General features: G+C 33.4%; 1 protein-coding gene and 1 pseudogene across 2 annotated transcripts in view; both read right to left on the bottom strand.

Moving 5' to 3' along the window:
• Positions 1 to 863: 863 nt before the first annotated feature.
• LOC118683896 (pre-mRNA-splicing factor CWC22 homolog) lies at positions 864 to 5025 on the bottom strand (annotated as a pseudogene).
• A 14097-nt stretch (positions 5026 to 19122) lies between these two features.
• LOC106624820 (GTP-binding protein Di-Ras2) overlaps positions 19123 to 21177 on the bottom strand; it is a 79466-nt gene continuing 77411 nt past the window's right edge. The window contains exons 5-7 of one of the 2 annotated variants that reach the window (XM_036376750.2): positions 20586 to 20660; positions 20030 to 20141; positions 19123 to 19922 (exon numbers count right to left, since the gene is read on the bottom strand). In XM_036376750.2, the coding sequence (XP_036232643.2) occupies positions 19847 to 19922; positions 20030 to 20141; positions 20586 to 20660 (263 nt within the window). In that variant the 3' untranslated portion in view covers positions 19123 to 19846. The remainder of the gene's footprint in view (positions 19923 to 20029; positions 20142 to 20585; positions 20661 to 21177) is intronic. The other variant, XM_070108607.1, reaches the window with a different exon arrangement.

The raw sequence follows: 21177 nt of genomic DNA, 5'->3' as shown, positions 1-21177 counted from the left end.
AATATTAAGTTCCTTCAGTTTTTCGTCACATTCTAAAGTCAATATGAGATTACAACTTACCAGCCCCCAATATCGAAAGGGAGGCTCTCAAATATTTATGCTTGCCTTTAGGTTATATTGAAAATATCGCTCAATCAGTGCAATATACTAATGAAACTATTATACAACCTTTTCTGGTAACAATGTGCCCATATAAGTATTTTTATACTCTAGAAACTGTTGCTACAGAGTATAATTGTTTTGTTCATCTAACGGTTGTTTGTATCACCAAAAATCTGAATGGCGAGACGAGTTTATTACCGGGTGACTGTCTGTCCGTCTGTCCATATAAAGTGCCATGACTAAGATTCATAATAATACAAGTAATTGCATTCGCGAGGGCAAATATGGGCGTGGCTCCACCCTCTAATAGGTTTAAAGTTCATATCTTCTAAACCCCTAAAATTATAATAACCAAATTAGCTCTGGACAAACTTTTTTGGCATCCCTATCCACCATGTGAAAATGGGTGAATTCTAATCATAAACGCTTACTCCCCATATAACAGTCTTGATACAACCTACGATAAGTGCGAACAATCTTCTTGTATAACTAAATGCCGCCGGAGACATAAAATTTTACACCCGAGATGGTACGAAAGTGCTTTATAGGTGCCAGTGTCAAATTTGGACGATGGGCGGGACACCGCCCACATTTTGGTGAAAATCGTTACCTCGGGACCTACTCGACCGATTTCAACCAAATTCGGTAGGTAATGTTATCCTGACATTCCAAAAACAACGTCTACTTCCCGCTTAACACAATTTTAAATTCCATCTTATTCTTCTACTTTCCCGTATACAAATCCAGAACTAATCAATGTATCAGGATAAAACTTTGCGGAAACTTGTAGGAAATTTTGAATTTATTATAGAGACTAAAGCTGCATAGACGTGTGTGAATGTTGGTATAGCTGCTTATGTTTGATTATGACGAAAAAGTAGACCTCGACCAAGTATAATATTCTCCTTCAGTAACTTACGCGTTATAATCCCAAGAATCGTTAAAAGAAATGTTCGTCCGCTCAACGAGCAAGAAGAAAGTATCTTACGTCCACCTGTGCTACCAGAACGTCAGAGGCCTGCGTACAAAACTCTCAACATTTCAAACAGGATTAGCGGCTAACCAGTACGACGTTGTATGTATTTCGGAATCCTGGGTTTACTCATCCATACGTGATGGTGAAGTCATTGATTCAACATATAGTATGTACCGTAAAGACCGTGTTTCTCTCATCAACGAGCAGGTGCGTGGTGGTGGTGTCTTTATCGCCTGTAAACGTAGTCTCCATACAGAACAAATTGCAATAACAAAGAATGATCATCGGCTGCATCTACATACCTCCTCAATCAACTCTTGGGATCCTCGAGTGCCACATAGCTACCGTTTCATTTATAATGGACAAATACCAAAACTCCAACGTCATGATTGTCGGCGACTTCAATATTTCTAGCAGCTTGCCTCGTGTCGTGCAGCTTGCCTTGTAAACTGCACTCAACAAAATTACATTCAAAATGCCTGGAACTCAACACTTGACCTTTGTTTCAGTGACATTGACTCTTCTCCGGAACACGCAGTTGCTCTTGTCCCGGAAGATAAGTACCATCCTGCTATCGACATCTTGTTAAATTTTCGGCCGGGGTTGACGCCAGATAATTCCTCATCATACGTATTTAAAAAGGCTAACTACGCAGCCCTTAATACTTCTCTCCTAAGAACGAACTGGATTGACCTCTACAAACTCGAGACTATTGACAGTAAGTTGGACTTTCTCTATGCAAAAATCTTTGAAGGTGTAAACCAGTTTGTTCCAGTACACGTACACAAGCCAAGTAACTATCCATCTTGGTTCTCACATGATCTCATTCACAAAGTCAAACAGAAGAAATCTGCACACCTAATATATATAATTCGGAAAACTAAGCCAAATTATTTACGATTCAGCAGGTTAAGATTGGAATGCAAAAAGTTAAGTATCGAATGCTACAAAATTTATGTCGACAAGGTAGAGGACAAACTGCAATCGGAGATTAAAGCATTCTGGAATTTTATCAAGGACAAAAACCGTTGCACCGGTGACATACCATCTTCCGTAGCCTGGAATGACCGCTCAGCAGATACAGGACCAGGTATCAGTAACCTCTTTGCGTCCTTCTTCCACAGCATCTACCCGCCATCGAATAGCAACGACCCAGGTATTGCAACCTTCAATCCTGGTACACAGCGCACACACTTGGATGCGCTGACAGTGACCTACGATGCAGTACTCAAAGAACTCCTTGCTCTCGACCCCAGCAAAGGTGCAGGCCCCGATGGTTTGCCTAACATATTCATCAAAAACTGTGCGGTAGGCCTATGTGAGCCTTTGACACATATATTTGGCGAATCTCTTCACCATGGTACCTTCCCGACCTACTGGAAACTGTCATACATCTCACCGATTCATAAAGAGGGGCCCAAGTCCTTGGTTACCAACTACCGTCCTATCTGCATACAGTCTGCACTTGCAAAACTATTTAGAGGTTAGTGCTTCCACAGATACGTCAGGCATTTGAAAACATCATAACAACCAAACAACATGGCTTTACTGGTGGCAGATCCACCACTACCAATTTGTTCATTTACGTCGACAAACTGCTGAACTCCATGGATTCCGGCAACTGCATACACAGCATTTACACAGACTTCAGCAAGGCTTTCGATCGTGTTGACTACGAAATACTTTTAGATAAGCTAAGTAAATATGGTGTGGCTGGACGTGCATTAGCTTGGATACGTACATACCTCATAGACAGACGCTTGCAAGTCAGAGTAGATGGCCACTTATCCAGTGAATATGAAGTAATCTCTGGTGTGCCACAAGGATCTCACCTTGGTCCTGCACTGTTTAACATTTTCGTCAACGACATTGGTAATAACTTTGCTTCTGATTTCCTTCTGTATGCTGATGACCTCAAAATATTTAGACCGATTACTTGTGTGTTGTGACAGACATAATAATCTTGCAACAAGACATAAATACCCTCAGTGACTGGTGTCGAGTGAACAAGCTGGATCTCAACGTAAACCAATGTGCGGCCGCATCTTTCGCTCGCTCACACTCACCGATCCGCACGAGCTACAAACTTGATGGGCTTGAGATAGCTGAGGTCGAGAACATAAAAGACTTAGGTATCATTGTTGATAATAAGCTCACCTTCTCACACCACGCAGACAAAATTACATCAAAGGCGTTCAAAGCCCTTGGATTTATACTGAGGAGTGGTAAAGATTTCAAAAACCCTTGGACACTCATTAGACTATTCAAGTCACTTGTACTACCAATTTTGGAATATGGTTCGGTAATCTGGTCTCCCTACACTAACACGACAATCGATAAAGTTGAAAAGGTGCAGCGTAAATTCTGTAAGTCACTGGCCTATAAACTATCTTCACCAAGTCACATCTGCTCTACTGATGAGGTCTACCAGTGCTACTGTATAAACAAACTGTCTTCTAGTCGACAGGTCGCTGACCTCTGCTTTTTCTACAAAGTAGTCAATAACATCACTGATGCTCATGAGATCCTAAACAGTTTTGAACTCGCCCCTGCTGGTCTTACCCTGAGGCGAAATAGATTACTAAAAACATCGAAATCCAAGAAAAGTTATGTTATCCATGGTCATCAGAATAGACTGGCTAATTTAGTAAATTCACTTCAAGGTGAAATTGATTTCTATGGAGGAACATACGCTGCTTTTACCGAAAACATTAAAAGACACCTGCTCGTCTGAATTACATCTAAATCAAGTCTGAATTACATATTAACTTACAATTATTTAAATATTTTCCAGATATCACACTAATATACCCTAGCTACTTTTGTATAATACTTTAATTCTTTATTATATCTATGTATATTGCCGATTGGCGTTTAAATAAATAAATAAAAAAAATAAAATAAATAATCGCTATGTTCTCTACATTCACTTTGTTGATATAACCATGAATTTATTTTTTTAGTGCTTCCCATGCGATACGTTGATATGCAGCTGAAGCTTTATCGGTTATTTCAATCTTACGTAATCATACGTAACTTAGCTGGTGGAATATACGCAGCGCCAGTACACGTGAGGCTAAAAGGTCTACAGTTCGTTGCTGGCGATCAGTAATCTTTGCCTTTGGATCAGTAACCGCGTGCTTTACGCGTTAGAGACAATTTGTTACGTTTGGTCGAATTTTCATCACTAAGGCTTTTTCCTCCTTCTCTTCTTTTTTCTTGCGATCTTCATTTTCGCAGCGCTTACGTACAGCATGACGATTTTTACGTTCCTTTTGTCATCTTTCTAGGGATACTGACCGATGGGAACGTTTACGGGAACAATATCGTGAGCGTTGCCTAGAAATACAACGGTTTCGGGAACGACTGCGTCGAGATGATTTTGTTTGCTCTCGAGAACTCTCGTTTTCAACCTTTTGTTATTCTCGTCAGATTTTTTTGTGAAAGTTGATGCCAATCACATCGACAAAGTTTTCCACAGATCTATAACCAGTAGTGTCTCTCTCCGAATTACCATTCGGCAAATCAAGTCCTTCGGATTCTCTCTCCTTATCGTCAACTGATTGGGTATTTGCTTTATTATAACTTAATTCTCCTTTTTCAAGTTCCCCCGGGGCTTTATTTTCCATTGATTCACATTTATTTATTTCAGGACTTGTTGAATCTGCTGTGTTAGTTAACCTTACTGCATCATTTTCTTCTCTCTTTTCATAGCTCTTTACACCAACTTCCTCAGGTGAGCAATCTTCACTTGGTGTAAAAGAATTTTTTTCTTGTAACAAGGATAATGATGAAGATTTACAATCCTTTCCATTCTCTGTAGTATCAAAACCTTTTTGAGCAGATGATTCTTTTGAACTTGGAGCCGAATCAGCAGAAAACGATGAACTTGACGAACTTGAAGTTACACTTCCAATCTCGTTGCTAGATGAGCAACTGTCCGCCATCTTTTACGAAAGGAAAATATTTCACAAAAATGCACGCCTTTAAATTGAACTTAGCCCTTCTTTAATTGTCAAAAATTACGATTGACTTTAAACTGCATATATCGATCCATATGTGCGTGTTACCATGATAAAATTGAACGAAAATATGTTCTCAATCATCGATGCAGATCTTTGGATCTCATATTCAAAATATTTTTGCCACTCCAGTTGACTTTTCCCGTCCTGTCCCGTCCTTCTGGGATGTCGGATACCTTATTGGGTATACTTATATACCTATATGGTATATAGCTGAGTCAACTTAGATATAATGTGTCTGTCTGTCTGTATATACGCGAACTAGTCCTTCAGTTTTTGAGATATCGATCTGAAGTTTTGCACCCGTTCTTTTCTACCTAAGAAGCTGCCCATTTGTCGGAACCGCCAATATCGGACCACTATAGCATATAACTGCCATACAAACTGACCGTTCAAAATTAAGTATTTTATGTGACAAGATATCTTCACGAAATTTGGCACAAATTATAACTTTAGGCATCGCTACAATCTACGAACAAATTATTCAGAACTGATCGCTATAGCATATAGCTCACCGATCAAAATGATTTATTTTCCTTATTAAAAAACCTTAGTGTGAAGGGATTTTCTTGTTTAATATAAAGGTGATTTCAAAATCCCCAAATTCAAAATCACCAAAATCACAATCCACATAACAGCAGTAATATCCGTTAGAGAAAATTAATATTAAAAGGACCATGAACCATTAAAATATTAGTTTGGTGTTTTTTGTATTTAAAAAAATAACCTTGCCCGATTCCATACCGAGGTATCATCAGTTCTCTCCCCCTTCAAACTCTTTTCTACACTGTTACTTTTTGAGTTTGGAGGTTTTAATTTTGAGGATTTTGTAATATTGAAGATTTTGTGTTTGGGGATTAAATTTTTGGGAGTTTGGGTTTGGTCTCTGAAAATGGCGAGAGTATAAAATGTTCAGTTGCATCCGAACTCTGCTCTTTCTTACCTTTTTTGACAACAAATTGAAGTTTAATTATTTTTCATATTCTACAATAACAATAATATAAATATTTGCATGTTCTTATACAAAAACAATAATATAAATATTTGCATGTTCTTATACAAAAACAATATACACTAAAATGTATTTATATTGTCTATAGTATAAAACTAAATACAAAATACAAAAAAAAAAAAGAAATTAAATTACTTACCACTAACTCTCAAATAAAAATATACAGCGCAATTTGCTTTTGTTCCTTTTGTTTTATTTTTTTATTTTTGTTGTGTTTTTAACGTTTATTAGCTATTTTCCTTATTTATGGACATTTAATTAACATATTTTCACAGTTAGCAATTTCCTATTTGTATTATATAATATAATCCGACAATGCACCCACATTCTCCATGTTGTTTTAATTTAATTTACCTCTCTTTATTTGCGTTTTATTTTTTATTTGCTGGATAACAAAATTAAATGTTATTTATGATATTTGTCGTTTTCTGCACTTTAATACTTTCCCTTATGCGCTCTAACTCACATACATAAATATTGTATTGTATAATATTTTTTCAATATTTCATTACGTAACACATTAGCTAAGCGTTATCTGCGCCTTCTAGCTAACACATTTTGATTTATATAAATGCCAGAAATTACAAAATGCCCAATGTGCAAAATTCTTGTGTTTTGATCATCGTTATTAATTAAATACAATACAGCGTTGCCACTTTTTTTTAGCAAAACCATATTTTTTGCGTACCTGGGAAAATACATATACCATATTATCTACATAAGTATGTACCTAAGTCAGTGCTTATGTGAACAATATAATTTTTTATTTTACTTTGCAGTACATACATACATACATATGTATTATATATAATATATATATATATATTTTTTTTTAATGTTTTGTGTTTACTTGCGATCAAGATCTGGGTAGCTAATATTTGAAAGCAAAAAAATCATGCTAGAACGAAACCTATTGGAAACGAAAGATAAAATAACAAAAATTGAAAGTATAAATAATTTACGGGCGATCTGAGTTCGGGAAGTGGAAAAGGGAAGGGACTTGCTTATATTTTTAAGTGTTTAAATCGGTTTATCTTGATTTCCGGTAAAACTACGTGTCCTACAGAAAAAATTATATTTCATCTACCTATTATTTCGTAGTAGCAGATGTAAAAAAAACAGGTTTGAACGTTTAGTTAGGTCTTTTTTGTATTTTCTAAGAAAATTGGTAATGTTTGGTAAGTACATATTTTTTATACCATCAGAAAGTAGAGATTTCAACAAACATAGAGTTTAAAAAAAAATCTGATATTTTGACCTGAAAATTTTTGTTTATAAATCAAGGTTTCTTTCGATATTAGGTCAAAATAAGGAGAAAATATAATTTTTTTAAATGTGTGGGATATGCAAAGGAATTTTTTATAAATTTCGCGAAAGAAAAATTTTTTTGTACAAGTTAAAAATAAAAAAACCCAAACTCTTGGACATTGAATTGTTCACATAAATTTTGAGGTTATGTGAAAAAGCTCTTAGTATAAAAGTTATAGATCTTTTCATTAACTACAATGTTGCTATATAACTTTTTTTATGGAAGTCGTTGTTTTTCCAGAGATCGTAATAAACCGCTTTAACGCTTAAAAATTCAACAACTTTCTCTTCCCGACCTCAGATCGCCATTAAAATATTTATCCTTTCATTTTTGTTATTTTAACTTTCATTCCAATGAGTTCCATGAATTTTTTTCACTTTTTTCTTTTCCAAATGTTACTGCACTGACCTATTTTTTAGTTTCTTGTTATTTGTTTGTCTTCCAAGCGCTTACGGGATTTCATTTCAGCATGCACAATAGTCACTTAATCATATTTAACAATAACGTGTTTATATTCTTTGTTTTTTTTGTTTATATAATATTTTTATAAAAAGAGAGCAAAACCTTATCGCAAAATTTTTATATTGTTTTCATCATTTTGTTTTTTGTATGTTTTAAATCGAAACGTTGTCGCTTGTTTACCTTAGGGAAATAATTTTTTTCCCTCCAATATTTATGTATGTATATTTAATATATCATTTAATACTTTAATACAAATACTACTTTTTACTCATTCTAAGTTTTTTGTTGTAGTTTCTCTTGTTTTTATAATCACAATTCACTTTGCATCGTTTTCATTTGCTGCTACGATTTACAAACCTACTAACAAAAACTGAAACATTTTACCATAAGTTTATTGGTCATTAATCAACTAATTTTATGAAATTACAAGCTACATACATATGTATATTCTTTTTTATTTTTTGATTTCATTTATTTTTTAAGGTTATGTCAGATAAAATGCAAGTGCTATTTTTAAATGTGACACGAAAAGTCGGAAAGCTTTATGAAGATCGGTAAAAAAATATATTAAATTTTAAAGTAAACAAAAAAAAAAGATAAAGAAAAAACGTTAACTTCGGTTGCACCGCATTATACCTGCGGTTTCTTTCACAAACAAAGAAGTCTTCATACAAGAACTTGATTTTGAGCGTTCAGTTTATATTGCAGCTATATGCTATAGTGGTCCGATATTGGCGGTTCCGACAAATGGGCAGCTTCTTGGGTAGAAAAGAACGGGTGCAAAATTTCAGATCGATATCTCAAAAACTGAGGACTAGAACGCTTATATACAGGCAGACAGATTGCAACACCAAATCACGATATATAAAAGGGAACCTACGTATGTGTATATATTATATATCGTCTCCGCCGTTCGCTTCCTTCTAAAATATTTCTCCCTATGTAAGTTTCATAAATCGAGTAAAGCTGTTATTATATTACCAAAATGAAGAATGGAAATTTTTTAGATAAAAACTAAGGTCTGGTTATATCCATTGCGGTTAGGCTTTTATCGAAAACAAGCTTTTCATTGAAACTACGAATGATTATTTCTCTAAAGCGGAGTTGGGTTTCGACGAACAAAACAGATGCTGTACAAAACCCCATTACGCTCGTTGCAAAACTAGAAAACAAAAATATTTAACTGTATCAAATAAGATGGAAAGACCTGCAGAACGAAGTTTATAATTAAAAAATATAAATTAAAATACATTGCCTAAGTCATGTTGCTCAAATGAGTATAGATTCAGGGTAGTCAGCAGTGTAATTTTGGAAATTGGAAAAATCCATCGGAGTGTGGACGTGATCACAATATTTAGGCGGCAATTAAGAAGAAGCACAATAACTAAAAACATCTCTCTACTTCTATTTATAATTCTCGATTACAGTGTCTTTCGATTATTCTAATTTGATTTTGTATGTCGTACTATACACGAACAGAATTGGATGAAATTGATGTCGGTGTTGGTAGTCTTCGCAAAAATTTAGGAATATCATTTTGATAAAATGGTGGACGAGAAGCATCAAATATAAAATTGAGTGCGTAAATACGTGGATATATGTATGTATGTATACTTCTCTAGTGATTCTCAACTTGTAAAATGTCAGCGTATTCCCGAATTGCTTTGGATTTTCGTGATGTTACGATTAACGCTGAAACCCGGAAAAACAGTAGAACGCCATGTGTTTGAACCGTTTCCGAGGAATAAAATGAAAAAATAAAACTGTCATCATAGAAGCAATTTACACGATCATTGGGGATTGTGTTTTTTAGTCATTGCAACAACAACAATGCAGTTATTTAAAAAAAATACATAACTCAAATTTAATTAATTTTTAGAAAACAGCTGGAGTAGTGCGTGATAATCAATATTTTATGGCTACACATTTTCGAAGAGAATAATAAATTATTTAAGTAACAGAGAAACTAATTATTGGTTATTAATTATTTCAGTTACTGGCTTAAATGAGAGGAACTTATTTGAGTCATAGCTCGATATTGGCGTTTAAGCCCTTTGATATATAGACCGATAGCTGAATAGTCTAATATTCCTTAGTTACATGTTATTTAAAGATATTTACTCAGATTTGGAAAAAATATTTAACAAATAAAAAAAATTTTTAATTTTAGAAAAAACTTACTACTAAAAGAAATTTCGTATATAATATTTATTTAATAAATTCACGCGCTCATTTTGCTTAATTACTATTTTAGTTTATTTCATAAATATTACTAAATGGGCTCAATATCCTTTACAGTGAAAGTAAGCTGATCCAAAGCTCTTTTTAACCTTTTCATTAATTTATTCACCGTTTTTGGTTTTGTTATTTATTAAGTGCTAATTTTGATTCGGACAAATATTTAAATTTTACTATTATTAAATTTTATTTACTATATAAATTCTTTTAAATACTCATCTAAGCTTACTTTTAAGATGAGAAATTCTTTCCCGGATATAAAAAAAATTCATAAATTATTTGTAACACCGTTACAACAAATGTCTGCATACAAGTTCATTACGAATATACATATGTACCTCCTTAAATATATTTATACACAAACAGTAACAAACATACAGAAATATATTTGTCTTTTTTACTCGCTTAAGTCCATTACTAAACGCTCCGTCCAACACTCTTCTATAAATATTTGTTTATTGCCTTAGTTAAATATTTGTTTTACAGAATTTATAGTAGTTTGCAAGTAAATATTATCAGTTTTTGGTGTATTGGTCAGCAGCTACGCTAAGAACAAATATTTCTCCACAAATAGTCGTTACTTTGATTTTGTGTTGGAATTTCCTTAAGTACATACATACACATGTAAATATACATACATATAAGTCTAGCATTAAGTATTGAGTAAAGTCGTGCATATGTATGTATTTTGTTTACGTTGTTTACGTGCAAATTGTTTTGTGCATTAAGTTCAAAAGTGTGCAGTAACAGTGTTGTAGAGTTAACGGTAAAGTTCTACTTAGTTTATTTGAGAAGTTTCGTAATTTTTGTAGACTTTTTGTGTGAATAATTAATTTTGTAAAAACTGTTTTGTTTTAATGTGAATTTAGCAAAAATGCCAAAAAAGTAAAATAATGTGAAAAAAATTCAGCTTTAATTAGCTAAATGAGATAAGCCTCCTCCTGAAGCCACCATATCGACGCACTATTTCATAACTGGCACCGCACTGACACACTCCAATACACCACACCAATAGAACACACACATGAAAACACCACATTTAATAACCCAACACACATGGATACCCCCAAACAGTAATATCAATAAAAGTCGGACCTTTTTTTCGATTGAACCGGCAAGTCGTATTTTTTCGATCGTCGTCGTTATGCTGTTAATGCTGTGCTATATTTTTATCTATCATCTTCTGTATAATAAAACGAAACCCGAAGTTTTGATTTAAATAATTGGAATTTTGGCAAAGCGGTGAGTGTTAAAACAGCAAAGTGGATAAAGAAATAATCAATAATAAATAAAAATGTATAAATAAATTATAATTTGAAGTCTTGTAATTTTCGTAGACTTTTTTGTGAGAAGAATCTATTTAAATTGTTTTTATGAGAACCAAAATCATTTCAAACTTCTGCCAAAATCTAAACAAAATATTGGGAAATCTACAGAAAACATTATTTTGGTGTGTTCAAAATATAACGAGAATTTAAATTTTTTGAAAAAAATTTTTGTTTATATTTATTTGGTCGCCTTCAAAATAGTCGTCATTCGATATTAGGCACTTATGCCAGCGCTTCTTAGAATCGTCGAAACATTGCTTAAGCTAAATTTTTGGGATAATCTTTAGTTCCGTCAGAGATTTTCATCAATCTTGCAAAACGACAGCCCTTTAAGGTTCTCTTTATTTTTGGAAATAGGAAATAGTCACACGGAGCCTTGTCTGGAAAATAAGGACGCTGGGCATCGTTACAATTTTGTTTTCAGCTAAGAATTCACGAACAAATTCTATGATTCATGTCCTTAAACAAACAAAAATCACCAAGCTCACAAAAACACGTCTAACCTTAGCTGTTGTTACAGACAAAGTAGGCAATGAATACAGCGGAAAATTTTATTGTACTTCAAGGGCATTATATCAACAAAATAAGCCGCTAGCATTTGTTGAACCTTATTTGTTTTAAACGCATTTTCAGAAGATTAGCATTTATTCGACATTGATCGTCTTAAATTGATCACGTCGATATATTCATTTCACTTGACAAGATTTTTTGTATTCTAAGGAGATTTCTGCGAATGTTTTTGCAAGTAGTTTTTATGGGTGATTTGGTTCGAACCACGTGAGGATGAGCACTTCTCTTTCTGTCACCAACTGTAGACGTTTGGGAAAAACGATGAAGAGTGCGGTAAAAAAACATTTTAGAAATTTAAAGTTTTTTGAGAAGCTCATTAATTTTAGTTGTGCTTTTTCCACACCGCAATACGATTTTCCTTAGCTTTCCACTATATTGTTAATATGTATTATAAATTTTGTAACATTATTTATGGCAGGACTAAGTATAGGAATACAGAGAGGTACTCATGGAAACAATTTGGCCTATTTTTTCGAAGAATAGAGAACAGGTTTTGAAAATCTGGGCTATTATTTATTGAGGTAATAGTTAATTAATATAATGAAATAATTTATATTCTTTATAGAAACAATTTACATACCCTAAACAGGGAATATTAAGTTTGCCACGATGTTTTTAACCAAAAAGAAACGTCGGAGACCCTATAAAGAATATAGCTGAGTCGATTTAGTTATGCCTGTCTGTATATACGCGAACTAGTCTCTCAGGTTTTGAGATATCGACCTGAAATTTTGCACACATCCTTTTATCACCTAGACTTTGTTCATTTGTCTGAACCGCCACTATAGCATTTAGCTGTCATACAAGCTGAACGAACGGCATCAAGTGGAAAACTTTTTCAGTTAACGAGATGTCTTCACCAATTTTGGAAGAAATTTTTTAGATCGGTTCACTATAGCATATAGTTGCCATGCGAACTTAACTCAATGCTACGATATCTGAAGAAATTGTTTAGATTGGATCACTATAGCACATAAACTAATCGATCAAAATCAAGATATGGATCCCTTTATACCCTTTTATGCGTCATAGCTTCGGTGCAGTAGAAGCAAGCGTTTTTTCTTTGCATCCCCGTTCTTCAATAGCATAAAAGTGCTCTCTGAGATGCTTATACGTAACACAGCATATATGGATGACTTAAGCTAGATGTGGAACTAACGCACTTTATTGTCCCAACAAAAACTATTGAGGCCTTCAACTTCCTATGAAGGTTATATAAAATTATCTGCATAATTACTTTCGGTCGAGTTTCCAAAAACTCTAAAAAATAATTGAGCTCAGGTAGAGACCTTCCTACAATTTCAAAACGAAATAGATAAATACGAAAATTTTAATGACTTTCACTTAAGGGGGGATGCATTGGCATCATTTTCCTAGCAATTTCATTCCCATACACATATGTATTGCGCCAAAATGTAGACTTCTACTCTGGGTTTTCCTGCTCGCAATCGAGCGTGTGTGAGGCAAGGAGTTGTCGGGAGGTAAAAAACAAAAACAAGGAAGCTGTGTGAGTAATGCGTGCCGGGGCCAACAATTTTCGAGCACAATTAAAAAGTTCAAGATACACACACACATACATACATACAAATTTTCATGACAACCGAAAAACGCAAACAGCAAAAACAACCGAAGTTATTAGCTGCTGCTGTGGCAACAACAAACGGCGTTTAAAGCTTGTGGATAGCTCAGCTATGTAAATTATCGTAGACGCATCAACATATGTACATATATATGCTTGTATGTGTACGTGCGGCTGGTAAGTGATACGAGAATCGGCAAGGCGACTGTGTACTCACATCAAGAAGAATTTCAATAATCAAACTCTTGAAAAAAAGCGAATGCGTTTGTGTGTCTGAAAAGTGGCATTGCTTAAAGTTTCAGACAATTAAAAACAAATTTTCGCAAACATATATGCACAAGGATGCCATATAATTGCAATATAGGTATATATGTATTTTTGGTTAGTTATTAATGTGCATAATGCAAAGTTGATAAACTCGTACTAGTTAAATGATGATAATGATGAAATCGTACTAAAAGTTGTAAATGTTCTGGGAAAACTAGTTGTATTGTGTTTAACTTTGAAACGAGTTCAGCGGATATTTATGCAAAGTGGATATTTACTAATGTGGGCATAAGAGTAGACTGAGCTATAAATTTGCCCCTGGATTCGAACAGTAGTTTTGAATAAGGTAAATGAAATAACATCGCTTTTGCAAATGTTAACGAGTAACGGTAAAGTAATGACGAACTTGTCTCAATATAATATCTCTGAATATTCTAAGGCTGAGTAATAGCATGTAGCTTTAATACGAAATACAACAGTACTATTGAAATTAAACTAACTAATGAAAAACATGCTAAAACTACTTTTTATCTTAAAGCTCTCGTCATCTGTCAACAAGCGTTCCCTCAGTAAGTCTGTAAAGGCCTCTGACATGAAAAAGATTTAAAGAAATGTTCAGTTGTTTAAAAGTGATTGAGGAAATTAGTAGCTTAGCGAAGACGCACACCACAAATATTTATAAAATATTTATTTTTGGCAAACATGATAAAGCAAATTTTAATAATTAGTATTTATTTATATATTAATTTGGTAATTTTTTACCAATATGTATATTTATTTGTTAAAAATTCAGGCAAAAGCGCAGCATTTCAACTTATAGCATTAAAATGCATGCAAACAAATGTTTGTCTGTGTGCCTAGGTGAAAATACCATGCAGTTATCATGCATAGTTAAAAACCGATTGAACTCTTAGGCCTCATAAATTTTGATAAAATAAATAATGCATGGCGAAGGACTGCAACCCATTGTGCAAATAAGCTTAAAGCTCGGTTATAGCTTTTGCTATTCGGCATTTCAGCGGTATTATGGAAATTTTTACGCATTTCTAATATTTTATACAATTGTTGATTGAGGATTATCAATTGCATACTAACATATTTGGCAGATGTGGCAGGTTGATTAGTAAATGCATTTAAAATTTAATCAAAATAATATGGTGGCCAGCAAAACTTTTTAAAATACTCTTTTAAGCCCCCATTAGGGTTTTCGACTCAACTGCATTTTGATTGAAGCTATGAAATTCGGCATTATCAATATCAACTCAAACCGCCAAAAAAATTTGGGTTGAACTTCAACTTTTTTGCGGTATTACGGTTCTCAACACTGCCTAAATGGAGTTGACTAGCATATAAAACAAAACTACAACTACTTTGTAGCAGAAAAAAATTAATAGAAAATATAAAACTATTTTAAATATTTGTTTACTCTCGCAAAATGTTGCAACAGAATAAGTAACAGTTGCAGGGAGAATAACAGTATTGTTCAACTAACGGTTGTTTGTATGACCTAAAACTAATTGAAATAGATATAGAGTTTTATATATACAAATGATCAGCATGACAAGATGCGAATCGGAATTCAAGAGTGACTGTCTGACTGTCCGGCCGTGTAAACGATAACTTGAGTAAAAATTAAGATATCTTTATGAAACTTTGTACACGTGTTTGGTACAATACAAGGGATCACGGTAGCGAGGGACATCTGTGGCTTAGCATTTTTTTAAAAGCCTGGTCGAAACGGCTTGAGGTAATTCAACCAAACTTGCTTTGGAGTATTCTTAGAGCTTCTTCAAACACTGTGAAGATGAATAAAATCACCACACCCACTCTTCATATAACGGTTATGTTGAAAACTACTAAAAGTGCGATAACTCATTGAATAAATGTGCCATAGGCGATACCGATTTAAATCTATTTTTTTTATTCTATATTACAGAATGATATTCGTGATACTCTAACACAATTTAGGAGGTTTAGGGGACCTTAAATTCCCTATGTGACCGTATACTGGACATTAAAGTAGATATTTTAAATAAGTTAAGCTACTACTGGTAATAATATCATTTGATACCGAATTTAAACGTAATTGGTCTAAGAATTTACCTAATAATTATATATTATGAAGATAATCCGAATTTTTTATACTCGAAAAGTTTTATTTTCAAACATTCGGCTTCGTCCGAACTTGCCGCTTTCTTACTTGTTATGAATTATAAGTTAAATTTAACTCGACGACGATGATGCTGCGGATAATGGATAATAACTTGAGGAATCCCCCTAGTTCTCTAGGATCTAGTCTTTTTTAAAGGAGTTTCAACTTATTTCAATAAATTTCTATTAATTTTCAGCATTTTTACAATATCATGGAGTAGTGGAAATGCAGAGAGGATATGTTTGATAAGTTAAAGTTTTATATATATTTAAAATAAGAGTCAGGTCAAAATGACCGAATGCTGATCGTGTAAGTTAACAATGATATTTTTTTAGAGCTTATATATAAGTATATACGTCGATAGCCAGGCGGTAATTAAGTCTATAAATTCACATCGCATTACGTCAGAGAATGCCGTTAAAAGCAGAGTTCCAGGTCACAAAGGAATTCCAGGAAACGAAATAGCTGATGAGATTGTCAGTAGTGTCATCCGTTTGGCTACCGAACAAGTACAGGGAATACGGAAGTCCCTACAAACGATGTACAATGAAATTTCCGAAAGGCCTGTGAAGCGGATCAGGGCCAGATGGAATGCTTTAAGTAAATGCAGGATCGCCAAGATTATGTGCAAGGGAGTGGAAGGAAAACAAGCAAGCTTTCTACTTACGCGGTTATGCTTCTGCAGAACGGTTGTTGACAACGTACTGGCATCACATGCGATCCGAATTGGCATAAGTAACGCTGATACATGCAGAAAGTGGAGAGAAGTGCGCATGAGAGAGACGCTGAAACACCTCCTATGTATCTATTCAACACTATTTAGAGCTTCTCTTAGTTATATAGGAGCTCCGCAGTTCAAGGGACTAGACGAAGTGTCAAACTTAGATACCAAGTCGTTCTTAAAGTTCGCAAAAACGTTGACGTTCTGTATGATGAATACTTCAACTCAAATTAAACTGAACTTCCATTTGGCGTTACCAAGGACCAGTAGGTCTATGTATGGCGTGACAGCCGGCCAGTATAACCTAACCTAACCTTTTTAGAGCTGTGCAAAGAATAATGTTAAAGATGTTTTTAGTTAGCGTGTGAGATATAGAAAGAATTTCACTGGTAAACACTGTTTTTGTTACACAAACTTTGTGATGATTTTTGTTTAAGTTGGTGTACCCTCATTAACAATATAAACATAATATTTTGTTTCAATAATGTCCTGCTTTTTGTGACAGCTACATATCCATTTCTAACCTCATACATATATATATCTGTTTTTAAATAACTTTATTTATACGGCTATATAACCATTGCGTTCGACTAACTTACATCATATATACGTTTGTTACACCATAAACATGCCCCGAAAGTGTTCTAATGACTGCGACAGTTTTTGTTATGTGTGTGGAGAATTAATTATATCACGTCATTAATTAAACAGTGCTAATTAGACTATTTTCGCTTTCCTGTGAGGAGTTAGGATAAATCCTGGGTTCCACATAAATGTTGTTTATCATGTGTGAGACTGTAATTAGGTTGGGCTAAACAAGAGCCCAGACAAATGCCATTTGCTATACCAATGATTTTCACCGAACCAAAGGATAAAGTAAGGAATTATTATTGTTGTTTGACTCAAATAAAAGACATTACAACCAAGTCCAAACACACTACCCTGATAAAGGATAAGTGCTTTGAAAAAAAACTAAATGATCAAGAAAAACTCGCCTGGAAATGTTTTTTTTTCTAGGAAACCATAAATCGGAAAATTACAAAGAGTGAACTTACAATAACTGTCTTCCGTTCGCCGTTTCTTTGCTTGCTTCTGCTCTCTTGTTAAACAAATTACATGTAAAAGCAACAACAAAGTTACTAGTTAAATAATCATAACACTATTACGCATGCGTCAGAAGATATGTTAGCGCAGGGTTGCACTACAAGTGCTGCCCATCTCGTATAGTTTGTTCGATTCGCTATAGAGTAACGTTTTGCGAATCGAAGACAAGTAATGTCATATAAAGCTTTGGGGTGTAATATGCCCTTCAAAATACATATTTTAGACGATCAACTAGATTTTTTTCCAGTAAATTTGGATGCTGTGGGTGACGAACAAGGCGAGAGATTCCATCAGAACATTTCCTTAATAGAGTTAACGCTTTTAACCGAAATTGGGCGCAAGAATGCTAGCAGCTTATTGTTGGAGATTTAAAGGCAGCTTCCCTCATATTCTCGAAAATCATAAGCACTTTTTTTGTATTAAGAAATAATTTTTCTAAATGTAGCTGTGTTTTTACTTTTTAAAAAAATATATATTTTGATGTCACTAGACTTACCAATTTTTTTTTTCATTCACATATTATTGTTTAGTCGACCTTAGAAATTCAAAATTTGATATGAGTTTTCAGGTGACAAAAAAAGTTAAAACTTGATTAACCAGTGTTATATATACGAGGTATTCCAAATTTGACAAACAAAAAAATAAGCTTTAAATTAAAATAAATGCTGTAAAAGAAATTATATAAAATTATATACAAATATTAAACTGTTGAAAAAAATTAATATATTATATTTTAACGCAGGTATACATTTTAAAATAATATGGTTGTTTTATATATTATATGCAGTATACGCTAAGGTTGCGAATCTTTTCATTAAAAAATTTGGAATTAAAAACAAACTTTAATTTTCGATTTAATTTTTTAATCCAAGATGTTTTGGATTGAAAATTGAAATATTAAAATTGAAAATATTAGTTTTTGATTTGAATGAACTCAAAAAAAATGTTAATCCTAAACCAAATTCTTTTAAAATTTTTTAATTATATGCTTAATTTTGCTTTTTTATTTTTCAATCCGGTAGTTGGATTAAAATTATTTTTATTTTTTAGTCCGGTATGCGGGATTAAACCTGTTTTTTAATTTTTTAATCCCGTATCTGGGATTACAAAAAAAAAGAAAATTAGTTCAAATGTTAACACAATTAGTTTTTTAATGCATTATTTGCAACCCTGGTATACGCAAGTCTATACGTTTTAATTGAAAAAAGTCCAAATCTTTTTATCAAAAATTAATTACATAAAAAGCAATTTTTTTGTTGTTGCAAGTCAGTTATTGTTATTTAAACTGCATGTGTATGTAATTACTTGTTAATATTTATAAAAAAATGACGCTTATTATTTGAATTATTATTTGTTAAATTTGAATAACAACTAGTGCGTTATTAAAGTACAATATATATTTTAAGTAAATATTATAAATATCTTTTTTCATACTTTATATTTTTTCAAACCGTTAATCTGTCGCTTTTTAGCTGCAATAAATGCTTGCCTATACATACACGCCTAAATAAGTATGTTTGTATACAACAGCAAATACACACACTTATATTCATATCAACAAAAACATAGCTATTTTCCGCCTAATCAATGACACTCCTTTTGTTTTTGTTATTTTTATATATATTATATAATTAAATATAATAGTTCTAATTAAGCGTTCATATCAAAATGTTTATTTTTTTTCCGCGTCATCCTTCACGCGATTATTGAATCCAATTTGACGACTGTTAATTAAAACTGTACATATTCCCAATGTACACACACGCGTCTATGCCTACTTACTTGCACACGAACACCACCACGCACACATACACACACTCGCCTATGCATATGTACACAATTGTGACTTCGATTTTTCGCTTGTCTTTGCCTTTGCTGCTTAAAGTAGCTTGTGTTTATTGTTGTTGTTGTCCTTTTGCTGCTGTGATTTATTATATATATTTGTTTGCGCTTTTCAAACAATTTTCACCTAATCAATCTTTCGCACCTCCTTCCTCCGCTGCTTTATTGCAAATTACAGTCATCGGACGCGTTGTTGATTTGCTGTTTGGTTTTGCGTGATGCACGGCGTATGAGTGACCTGCAATTTGGAGCACATTCTTTGTTAGCCATCTGCTTCATACCATACCAAAGCAAGGGGGGGGGGTGTAGGTAAATATAGAGCAAACTAATAATGTACATACTGACCTAGATCTGGGCTTTAGCTTGGCATCGCCGCTGCTGGTGGCTGGATCAACAGCTTCGACCAAGCTGGATTTTTTATCACCGGAAACGGAAGGACTGGCATTGCGATTCTTGTCTGCAAATGAAAATATATAAGGATTAAGTTAATTTATATAATCGATATTTAATAGAAATATACAAAAATAGTACAAAAATTACAGTTTTGCATAGCGAAAGCAATTTAAATATTACACAGGAAGACTGCTTACGAGTCAGGTGGAGACTACATAGATTGAGGACTATAGTTCTGAGACTGAGGAATATTAGTAGGCAGCAAAGAGAAGAAGAAATACGACTATGCAGGTTTTCAGTTTCTATCATCGAACAAGTTATATCACATACACTCTGGTACGCAGAGATTCTGGTACAATTATTAGTTTAGGATTATAAATTGCAATTACGTTTAAAGATTTTTCAAGTCAGAAGTATTTTTAAATTTTTTTTGTTTTGTTTTGTTTACAGGCTTCGGTTTTTGTGGAATTAGCAGGTTAAAGGAAACATCAAAAGAATACTGTACTACCTGTACCAAGGATTTGTTTTGGCCATATTCCACTGCCATTTGTTGGACCCACACCTTTTCGCACACTTTGCCGATCTAAAATTATTTAAATTAAATTAAATTAAAATAAAATTATTACATACCATAAATATTTTAAGGGATTTACAGTTATTTGATTAAGAAATTATTAGAAATTGGATTTAGTTTATTAGAACTGTAATAATACTTAACCTTTAAATTCAAGTTTATAAATTTCACAGTTTTCAGGCAAAAATTATGTCGGTACATGACATATGAGCATCGAAGACGATGGATCCATTAGAAATCCAAAAGAAGCTGTTACAGACGACAATGACTTTAAATGTAACTCAAGGGAATACTTTCTGGAAAGTAATCATCAAAACTGAGATATATTTGGCAACAACGTTCAAATCGCTCTATCAAGATGTTATAAAAAATGACCCTTAATAACAAGTATGCAGCATTGTTTTTAGATGTGTGGTTTTCAATGAGGCAATACTTTTTTCGGAGTTGGTATTTCTGATAGCTGTTACTTTATTTATACGCAGTGTGATTTGTCATTTCATATTAAACACACTTCCTCCGAAACAAA

Source organism: Bactrocera oleae, chromosome 4, assembly GCF_042242935.1.
Source record: "Bactrocera oleae isolate idBacOlea1 chromosome 4, idBacOlea1, whole genome shotgun sequence".
In the NCBI taxonomy this organism is placed as follows: Eukaryota; Metazoa; Arthropoda; class Insecta; order Diptera; family Tephritidae; genus Bactrocera; species Bactrocera oleae.
The sequence above is the reverse complement of the archived record's forward strand: the minus strand, read 5'-3'. Positions and strand labels throughout refer to the sequence as shown.